This window comes from Sus scrofa, chromosome 6 (assembly GCF_000003025.6).
Source record: "Sus scrofa isolate TJ Tabasco breed Duroc chromosome 6, Sscrofa11.1, whole genome shotgun sequence".
NCBI lineage: Eukaryota > Metazoa > Chordata > Mammalia > Artiodactyla > Suidae > Sus > Sus scrofa.
In genome coordinates, this window is record NC_010448.4 from 161,155,676 (window position 1) to 161,166,681 (window position 11,006).

Consider the following 11,006-nt stretch of genomic DNA (forward strand, 5'->3'; position numbering starts at 1 on the left):
TTAAATTTTAACATTAAAAGATGGAAGTTTTGCTTTATAGGTGAACTTTCACTATTCTTATAACTAATCTGAAAAACTAAGGCATATAACAAAAATAAAATTAGTCATCATGATACTGCTTTACAAGTTCAAGTTAAAATATCAATTTTTTTTTCCTATGTAACTACTCTACTGATGAAATATAAGAGCAGAAGCTTCCATCTCCAAACCTTTCTATGGGGATTTTTGAGCTTGTCACCTATAAATTCCAGAAGCTGTCCCTTATTTTAATGTTAAAAGATACTTATTATTACTTTAATTACACCAATTGAATGCATCTGAGGTCCAGGTAAATTATTTCTTCTTTCATAATATAGGTTAAATGTAGGATTTTGTCTTAATGCTTAAAAGAAAGGACGGGTAGTGTGGATAAGGATTGGTGGTTTTTTTCACTTCCTCCCCAAAAGAGCTGATGTTTTTGGCTGACTGGGTTTTTTTCGGGGGGGTGGGGGGGTAGGGAGGAGGGAAGAGAAAAAGGCTGAATGTAGAATTACAGATTAGGCCTCCACTAAAATTCTTCCTTGACCAATGGGAGACTGGGAGAGAGGAGAGGTGAGGTGGAACACTCAAAGTATAACAATATCTGTGTAGTTTTTGAAAATGTACAAACTCTCCTCCAGTACCCCGTCCCCTTCCTCGTATGTGCTGGTACCTCTGGACGGTCCAGAAGCCATTTTAGAATTCAGGAAGCAAAATATGTGAGTTCCACTGTGCTTTTGCAGGTGCTGTCGTGGCAAGGATAACCTCTGCTCGCTTGTCGGGTGTATGACCATGCCGTTATTTAATGTCTTTGAGGATTCAATTTTAAGAAAATCCCAAACCCACACCCTAACTCCTAAAGCTCGCACAGTGTTCTATAGCAGATGGCAAAACATTTCACTGGAACCTTAATTTACCAAGTCAATATCCAGATTTAGGGCGTTTTTATTCTTTTCAGGCTTCGCTAAAAGATCCATCCTCGATTTTCGGATCTATTCCAGGTTGAAGAAAAAAGGGACCACTTCTAGGTATTTTGCGCGCCCTAACCCCACCCAAAGTCCCGACGGGCCTGCAAATTCCCATTGTTCCAAGCTGAGGGTCTTTCTGAAAGAACGTGCATTTTCAGTACTGGATGTCTAGCAATTTGTGGGTGAAAAAGCAACACCGTAGCACAACTTCCCAGGCAGTCGAAGAGGGTGAGACGCCTGAGAGGCAGTTGCCTCCTCGCAGTTGGACGCGAGGCTCGGAGCCCGGCTGTCCTCAGCTGTCACGGGGGGGGAGGGGGGGCGGGAGAAGGAGAGGGAGTGCCGGCTTTGGCATTGGGCATGGAGTTGCTCCAGCCGCCGCGCCCGGTCCCGCCGCCAGCTCACCTCTGCAGAGAGCTAGGCACTCACCCGCCCCATTTGCCCCTGCTCCCACGTCGCCCTCGGGCCCCAGTCCTCAGGCACAGGTCGCCGGAACCATCCAGTGGGATGGCCGCTGACTCTTCGGGGACCGCTGCCTGAGGGCCAGGGCCGGGAGACCTCAGCGGTCCCGGTAGCCCGCAGCACCCGGGGCGCCGCGGCGGCGGCCGCGAGGCACCGGGGCCGCTCCCCCTCCCCGCCCCCAGCTCCCGCCTCCTGCCTGCGGCGCCGTGCGCCCGCTCGCCCCGGCCGGCTGGCGCAGCAGCGCTCACACTCACTCCGAGGGCGCCTCCAAGGTTACCCGCGGGGTGGGGGCTGGGGCAGGCTCCGCCACTGGCCTCCTCCGCTGCTCTCCTTGCGCCCCAGACCTTCCGCCGCTCCAGGGCGACCAGGATCCAAACCCCAAAGCAGAAGAAGAGACTCCAAAGTCCGGGGAGGGAAGTCGAGCTGGGAGCAGACAAGCGTCCGGGCGCGCACTGAGCCGCGTAGCCTGGGCCGGGGGCAGCGGCCAGGAGCCCGAGGCGCCCCTGGCCCGCTGGGGGGCAGAGACAAGCGGGCGGCCAAACCTGCTGAGGAAACTAACTAAATAAAAAGAGACTGTTATTTAAGGCGCGGAAATTTGAAATATTTGGACAGGAAGAGAAAAGAAAAGAAACCTTAGCGAGGGAGGGGAAAATAAAAAAAAAAAAAAACACAACGCGAGCTAACGGTTTTGAAACTCCCCCACCCCCACCCCGGCCTTTTCTGCGCGCCCTGAGGGAGCTCCGGGCTCGGGCTTCCTCGCCAGGGAGCCGGGAGCTGCGGTTGGAGTCTGGAGAATTTCTAAGGGACCGAAGGGGTGACTTCGCAGCCCCTCCACAGAGGGCTTGGTTGACTATGGGCAGAGCTTTTCTCTGGGTCTTAGGCTGGAAGATCGTCTCCTGCCTCTCATTAGGTCCCTGAGTGAATCTAATTTTTTGGCTTTTTTGTTTTTGTTTTTGTTTGGAATTGTGGTGTAAAATCAAAACAGTCTCGAGAGACCAAGATGCGGACTTTTCCCCCTCCACCACTCACCCCCGGCCCCGCCTTTTGATGAAGGTCGCCTGGGGCACCCAGGAAGGCTGCGAGTACGACCCTTTCTCGCTCCAGCACTGTGCTGGTCTAGTGCTCCCAGAGTATCACTACTACCCCCGGCAAAAGCCGAAAGCACCTTTTTGAGAACAGAGATTTCGAAACCAGTCCGGGCCACGGATTCCACAATGTTTGTTTGATCAACACAATCAGGGACATTTATAATATTACCAATTGAACTGCTTTCCTGGGACAGAATTATTATCTAGTTATTAGTAACCCAGGGTAGTGTGTGTGTGTGTAGGAGCTCATCACACCATTACGACATACATACATATTGGTTATCAGGAAACTACTGATTCACTACCGAAATATGGTAAGGTGCAGTTTGTTTAGTGGCCTGGAGACCAGCACGTGGACCGAAGTCCTGTTGGAGCTCCCCACCCCCATGCCAACCCCGGCCCTGCTTTCTCCCACGTGTAAGTTTACTCCGCTCAGGCAAAGCTTAGGTTTCCCGACGTGGATGCGTAGCGGGGAATAACTGAACCTGAGAGCGCCTCTCTGCTTCGTATCCTCCATTCTTTCTATGGTGTCGTCCCCTGCGCCTCAGGTCACTGTATTCATCAGCATGTGTCTCTCAACCCTGCATCTGAAAACGTTCAGATCCTTCTCCACCTCAGGTCGCTGCAAACTAGACCTCGGTTAAACTCGGCAGCATCGTTTCTTCCATCCTATACATTTCGGTATGTTTGTCTTACAGAATATTGTCGAGGTTTTTGAGAGATTGAATGATGGCTTTTCATACTTCCCAGAGGGGACCACACAACTCATTTCTAAAATACTTAGATTAGCAAAGCTATTTCCTGCAAAGGGCCCGAGAAATGTGGCGATGTTTTAATGCCTAGACAAGTTTAAGGTTGATGAAGCGAGACGGAGCTCCCTCTCCTCTCAGCCAGCTTCCACCACCTGAGAACAAAGCAACTGAAGAAGTACCTCATCTTTAGCGTTAATGAACGCCCTATATTTGAAATATCTAAATATCTAAAGACAATTTTAATGCTTATTCTTGGTGGATACCGAAAAGTTAATTAAACGCGACTTTAAATTAAGAAAAGTCCATCTTTACAGCTGCAACTTGTAAGAAGTGTTATTTTTATTTTTTTAGTAATAGTCTTTTGCTTAGAAAATATCCAGCGTACCCAAGCTGTGTATTTTGTATATTGATTCTAGTTTTTAAATCCAAAATGCACTTTTTCCTTGAAAACCATCTCAATTTCTACTTCCCCCCGAATTTTAACATGCGTTTTACATTTAATTTCATGTTGCTGTCAAAAAATAAATTTAATCAGTAACTTGTAGTTTGAGGTGACAAAAGTTAATTCTTTTTGCATTTGACATAGGGAGGGTGTACTTAAAATGCCAAATGAAAAGGATTTTTTTCCTATATTTTTACACTATTACGGAAAACAAATGATTGAAAACCACTTGCCTGCAGCCACTCCAGTCTTTGTTAGGGAAGGCATCAGAACCTTGTGCTTTGGTAAACCTTGAAGTAGTTTTTTTCTGTTTGTACTGAGAGCAGGGAGCTTATGAAGCAGAAGGAGGAAACTTTTACATAAAACACCTTTGTCCATGTGGGAGATGATGAATAGTGTTTATAAATTTATAAATGGTAACTGCATTGTAATCCTTTGGTGAAATCTTTATAATGACAGAGTGAGTAGTAGATGCTGCAAAATGCTCTTGAAAATTTTTCTATTTCTAATTCATATCGAAAATTTTAATTTTTAGTTAAACAAATTCTTAAGAGTTTATATGCCTTTAAAGTTTTGTGGCAGTCACTCCTATATGTAGGAGTGAGCTATTTATTCAGTGTAAAAGTTTCTATATATATTGTACTTTAAACCTCTAAATTAGTTATGACTCTTACCTGTAATATATATGTATGTTCTTGCTTTTTAATCTCCTAAATGTTGGTATTTGCAGTGTATTTTAGTACTTAAACATTCTGTAATTTTACACTTTTGATATTCAGGGAGGAAAAAAGCCAGTGTTCCACTTAGCATACTTATGGTATAATTTGGGGAAACATATTTAACCAATTGTTTCATTTTGTGGCTTAAAAAAATCAACTAATGGAAAGCACTTTTAAGATGGCATTTTATTTTTAATGCAACTTGTAGAGCTAACATATATTTGTTTTCAGATCACTACTTCTGAAACCTGTTTTTCAACTATTTAACTTTGAGCAAAAGGGAAGATCAAATATTAGGATAAATTCGCACTGAAATAATTTCAGGTTTAATCTCCAAAAAATGTTGTTCTTACTGTTTTAAAGCAGAAATATTAAGCACCAAGTAAAGTCTTTGGGGAGAGGCATAAGGAGAGAAAGAAAAGAATAACTGAATCATCAATAGAATATGCCTAGTTTTTTAATTGGTCTGCTTTTTCTAATGTTAAGACTTAAAATACCATGATATTTTAGTACGGTTCTCCTTAGCAAGAAGCAAATTATATGGGGATTATAAGAGGAGTAGAAATCACAGAAAAACATTGTCCTGTTTTGAAAAAGTGTTTTAATCAGGCAAAAGAAGCATCAGGACACCATTTTTAAAACAAAGTCTCCAAGTTGGGTACTGAGACTGGCGAAGGAAAAAGCAAGGAGAAAAGTCTGGGAAAGATAAAATATGCAGAAGAAAATCAAAGCTATTTGCGATTATATGTTAGAACTCAGGATTTTGCAGGTGAAAAAGATGTTGCTTAAATATATTCATAAACTTTTGGTAAGATTTCCACTTAGCAGTTTCAGAAGGTTTAACTAGCTGCTTAAAATATGACAAAACTGAATTTTAACAAATGATATTAAAATAGGGCAGCCAATCAGTTAGCTGACAAAATAGAAGGCAGTGTGGGAGAGCCCTCCCCACATTCATTGCAGATTCGGAGCTCCCTCCGCCTGGTTTCCCTCCATCAGGCTAACGACCTCGTTTCTGCGGTAGAGCCTGGCCAAGTCGCAGGCGGTGTCCCCCTGATGGTTCCGATGCCCCACTTTGCTGGCGGTATGCTTTACAAGGAACTCCACTACCGGAAGATGGCCTTCTTTGGCAGCCAAGTGCAAGGGCAGGTTCCCTTCATTATCCTCGATGTTCACATCAGCTTGAAACTCCAGCAAAGTCTGTAAAGTGTCCAGGAAACCTGCTCTGGCTGCATCGTGAATGACAGCGAAACCAGTTCGGTCTTTCAAATCGGGATTAGCACCTCTAAGTAGTAGTCTCCTGGCAATCTCTGGATTTCCAAGTTTCATAACCTAGAAAAGAAGAAACAACGGTAGAATCCCTTCAACTGCTCCTACTACAAAAGTATTTTAAAATATTCATCTCTTTTTCTATTTATGTAACTATTTTTGGTGAAGGAGTGCTTGGGGAAGTCCCATATGATGGAATTTGAAAGGCTCAGTTGCAGGAATTGAGTACTAGCAGATAAAAGTAAAAGGAAACTTCTAAAAATTGAACTTCTATGATGGAATATCTTAAACCGTCCCAAAAGTAGGAGAAATTGATTAACAAAATAGAATGAGCCTGACTTGTATTAAATTCACTGACAACTTAATTCTCTGTCTCCATGAAGAGTTGTGTAATATCATAAATTTATTAAAATAAAAGAAATGGAATTTGAGATTTAAATGTCTCCTTCTGTTTGCTAGTTCATACTCCTAAAATGTGCCTGAGGTATTAATTCTGTACAACAAAAAGCGGGTAAAATTTATTTTTTCAATAGGTGAAAGGAAATAAGGAGGTGAGTTTCTTTAAACCCTCAAAGAAATGTTTCCGCACATCAGACTCCATCTAGTCTGTTTTACTAGTGTAAAAGTGATCTCTTAAAAATTCAGACTTGGTATTTTCTTAAATTATTAAACATCACACGTTTTCTCCAAATAAAGATAGCCCCAAGAGTCCAAGTAGTTTTTTTTAAAATAGCTTTTTTCTTTGCAGTTATTTCCTATGGGTTACTAGGTGTATTTAGTGCATAGAATCCTCCACTTGAAATTTTAAAATGCTACTGATTATTAAAGTGTTAAAAAAGTAACAGTGTTCTACATTGCCAACTATACTGATTTATCTAAAACTAAGCTCATGATATGGTTTGTATTAGATAGGAAATGACTGTATGGCAACTGTTCTTGAAAAGAATGGAACAGTCATCCTATTATATTTGTTTCCTAAAGTTCTATCTAGCCTCCTAATTTTCAAGTGAGCAAACGAAGAGAAAATAAGGTATTTAATGTGGATTTTAGGACAGACAGCTTTGTTTTGTAGTTTCAGACCATTTATTAATCAACTGGTGATCCTATCTTATTTCTTTTTGCGATTATCATCAGGGATTTAGGAATAGCTATTTGTAAACTGGCAATATTTTTAAAGTCAGAATGTAGTATTAAAATCTGCTATCCACATACAGATAATTCACAAGACAAAGACGTCTACCGGTGTTTAAATATATTTCACTCTATTTAATGGTCTCTATTAGACTCTCATAATTATAAAATATCTTGAGCAGCATGCAGTTACACAATACATGTAATTTAGTTGTGAAAAATACAGTCTTGTTAATGTGTAAGAAAATTTCAGCATTTTAATATTTTAAATTTACATTTAGGTATATTCATAATAACCTAAATTTATGATAGATTGCATAGTAGAAACTCAAATGTTTTTGAAATTAAATATACATTGGAAAACACATACGAAGCTGACTTATCTCTTTAGAATGTTTGTTTTAAAAAATCACAAATTAAGTAATATAATAACATACATTTAAAAGGAATAATAGTCTATAAGTGCAAACTATATAGATGGCCAAGATGTCAAGCTTCCCTGGTGATAAAACCTTGCTGACCATTAGCCCTTCCTTTGGGGCAGTGGTTAAAAATGATACATAACTTATTTTTCAAGAATATCAATGACATATACTTTTTGGTTATTAAAAATTAACACAATTTAATTTTAACCACAACTACCTCTAAATATTAGTCATTTAAGGACCTGGACTGGGAAAAATGAGAGACAGACACTTTGGATCTTTGTAAAGCACATGTACGATCAAGGCCTTTGATATTATCCTGATTAAGAAACTTACACTAGGAAGGGGGGAAGATCCTTTGTAATTGAGTTAAACATAATTGCAGGAGGAAATCTGCCATATTTCACAGAAAAATAATAGTAATAGTAGAAATTGTTTTGAAAGAAAGTTCTTTCTTGAGTTATGACACAACTTCAGAGTTAGGATTATACATACTGAAAATAAGCCTTGAGACTCCTGTTTGTGTGCGTTTCATTTTATGTACTAGGGCTAAACCACAATAAGTGGGTGTTAGTATCTTGATAAGTATGTTTAATATAAACAGGACTGCAGAGTTGTATTAAAAATGTTTGTCAGAACTTTTTTTTTTCAGTATTAATCTCCCAGTCCTCGTGCTCATCAAAAGCCCTGTAAGATCTTATTCGTAGAGGGTTAAGTGGCTCATTCTTTGTAAGATATATATAATACTTTGAATTTTCAATAGGAAACTTTTCAATATATTTGTGGCATTGCTATCATCACCAAATTACTAGGTGGAAAAATGAATCTGCCTGAAATAACAAGATAAATAATTTAGTATCTATGTATAAGCTTCCTTAATACATTTGAAATTTTTTGCAAGGCCAGTGTATTCTGTTAAAATATACAGGCTGTATGGACTTCGTCTGTTAATAATACATCTCCTGCCACTTAAATTTCTAATATTTGCGATTAAAATAAGGCACTCTAAAAACCCACTTCCCATTGGATTTTCAAAACAGCTTTAAGTGTTGCATTTTGAAGAGCTCATAAGAATATCATCAGAACTCAGATCAACAATTTGAGACTACTTTACCATCTTTCTGTTTCTAAGTCTTTCAACTAAGTTACAAGATCAGTTCAGAGAAGGAAAAAAATTACCAGGTACACTATTTGGCAGCTGGATGTGTTTCATTTGTTGCTTGTAAATCTAATTACTAAAAATTAGAACATACCACGGTATGACCACAGAGACAAAAACACTATAAACTGAGCTCTGATTAGAAAATTCAACTTTCTATTCCTCCTCAATCCTGAATGGGTGGACGGTATTACATTAACTGTGAAATGTACATCCTGTGCCCGTGCCCAGGCCACCCATTCCAAACGAGGAAAGGTCGTTTGTCAAAACTTGAAGCTTTTGAAGAAAAACACCCTCGCCAGTAGTCAAGAAAATTAACATTAAAGTCAATTATTGGAGCAAAGTTCGGAAACCACTAATAGCAGTGTATTTACTTCAAATAATAATCATAATAATGTGTTTACAGAGCTGTCTAAAAAAAAAAAAAACCCAAAAATAAAAAACTCCGCGCTGCTACGAATGCTTTACAATCCCCACCATCACAAAAACATTCCAAAAATTAAGACCAAACCTGGAACCCAGTTGATATCGAGGATATTATTGGATTTGACGAGTTCGTTCAAAGTACGTCATTTTGGGTAGTTGGATCCACTTAAAGATATAAAATATGGCAACCAACTAGTTTTAAAAACAGTGAAATTTTGTACCCCTGAAGGCTTAAAAGCTATTATTCTAGAAACCCGGGTCACGTAGGCAACATTGTTGACCTGTTTTCCCCACCTCTCTGGATACCAACCTGCAGCGCAGTCCTTCCAAATCCATTTTGTGCATTGACGTTTACATTATTTTGCAACAAACTAGTAAGTTGCTCTAGGTCCCCCCTGGCAGCTGCGGACGCCAACTCGTTCCCCCAAGGCTCGGCCATTCTTTAGGGTCCTGACGATCGGGAAAAGATGAATTAGTTGTTTTTCTTTTTCCCCTTTCCTTTGCTCCTAACCAGGCTGCATGATGGCATCGGAGACTGACAGAAGGACTGGGATGGTTAATCTGGAGTAGAGCTTGGTAGTAAATACTAGTAAGATCTGCCTGCCAAAAGCCCGCCCCTCGATTCACACGTGATTATTCAGCAAAACTGAGCCATTGGAGAGGGGCTCCGCTCCTCGCTTTTTAGCTTAACCCCTATGAAGAAGTCTAGTGATTAACAGAGAGATATGCAGACACACATATATTCCTGGTAAATTACTCTGGACGTAAAATGTAGGCTGAGCTGTCACGTACGTACACTGCTAATCTCTGTGAGGAATGTGTGCGGAGATTTAAGGGACTAGATCAGGGAAGAAAATACTGCGGAAGAAGAGACATTTGGGGGAAGAAAAGGCATTCACCCACCCTTGTTCACGGTGGTGACCTGAGCCACGCGAGCCAGAACCGCAGGGCAGGTCCTCGGGGGGACTCGGTCTCCATCCGTCTCGCCGAAAGAGTAGTCGTGCGTCCTCCGCTGCAGGGAGAGCGCCGCGGTGGCTGGCTGCTGACGTGCTCTGGGGGTTAAAGATGATCGCCAAAAGCAAACCAGAGTAGCAGTTCCGTGGCCCTCAAGTTACAGATCGCAACAGCTCCTCAGTGGCCTTGGCTTCTCGGGAAGAGCCTTTATTTGCGTCCGGGCCGAGCTGCGGGCTAACGCCGCGCGGGAGGGCTCCGGAGCCCGCCCGCCCGGCTACCGCAGCCCCGCCGAGCCTCAGAGGCCGTGGGAGCCAGGCTCGGCGCGCGTCTCCGGAGACGGCCGGGCGCGCGGCGGGTCCCCGGCAAGCCGGTCATGCCGGCCCCACAGGGTCCCGGGGCTTCCAGAAGCGAGGACGGGGGAGAGCGATGCGGGAAGCGTCTACGGGTCCGGGTCCGCTGAGGCAGCGCGCTGCAGCATCGCGGTCGCACACGGCAGCCCACCGGGAACTTCCCGCCTACGACCAAGCCAGTTCAGACTTCCTACTGCAGAAGTTCATTCAGCCGCCGCCGCCTCTTTTCCTTCCTTTCCCGGTTTTCTGAGGTCCTCTGGAGATCGCGAGGGTCCCCGGAGGTCCCAGGCCAAGCTTTGAGTATGGGGTGCTGCCACAATTCCAAGGCACAGCCAGTCCCGCTGCCCTCTCGGGGAAAGCCCAACGGCTTCGGCGCCCGGTGCCACTTCGCCAACCTCTCGCGGTCCCCTGGCCTGTGCCCCCAGCCTGTGGCGCCGAAAGGGCAGAGGCCGCCAGCCAGCTGTGCCCGGAGCGGAGCCGGGTAGCACTGCTTCCTCCAGAGCCGCAGCGCTCCCAGTGACAGTTTCTTTTGTAGCTGGTCCCCCTCAAATCACCGGTCCCGGCTCCCTTCACCCCTACAGACACTTGTGCGTCGTGCCCCTTTCTGGTCTTTTCCTTCCCTCCCTCCCTTGCTTCTTTTTTCGCTCAAACAATTGCTGCTTCTGTTGCTGCTGCAGAGACGGTGCCGGTTTCTTCTCCCTTTTTCCGACTTCATCAGCTTTTTTTGAAAAGAAAAAAATTGAGCGCTTTTTGAGTTGAAAAACCCGCCCCCATTTTAACGGCAGTTTTAAGGAGGCTCTGCAGAGTTGCTGGCCGCGGGAGCGGGAACGCAGGGCGCCGCCCACG

At 43.1% G+C, this 11,006-nt stretch overlaps 1 protein-coding gene across 2 annotated transcripts; it reads right to left on the minus strand.

The window, feature by feature from the left end:
* On the minus strand, nucleotides 4,615-11,006 carry CDKN2C (cyclin dependent kinase inhibitor 2C). 2 transcript variants are annotated; one of them, XM_003127980.4, is made up of 3 exons: nucleotides 9,760-11,006; nucleotides 9,167-9,306; nucleotides 4,615-5,778 (listed from the first exon to the last, which is right to left on the minus strand). In XM_003127980.4, exons 2-3 carry the CDS (start codon nucleotides 9,293-9,295, stop codon nucleotides 5,401-5,403), a joined length of 507 nt encoding a protein of 168 aa, XP_003128028.1. In that variant the 5' UTR covers nucleotides 9,296-9,306; nucleotides 9,760-11,006; the 3' UTR covers nucleotides 4,615-5,400. The 2 variants fall into 2 exon arrangements, with proteins under 2 accessions (XP_003128028.1, XP_013844353.1); XM_013988899.2 differs by lacking the exon at nucleotides 9,760-11,006 and having other exon boundaries at nucleotides 9,167-9,696.

Excerpts from the sequence above, each read along its gene's own strand:
- CDKN2C (XM_003127980.4), bottom strand. The coding sequence starts at position 9,295 with ATGGCCGAGCCTTGGGGGAACGAGTTGGCGTCCGCAGCTGCCAGGGGG. Across the intron at positions 5,779-9,166 it reads TTGGAAGGACTGCGCTGCAG|GTTATGAAACTTGGAAATCC; the intron begins GTTGGTATCCAG and ends CTTCTTTTCTAG.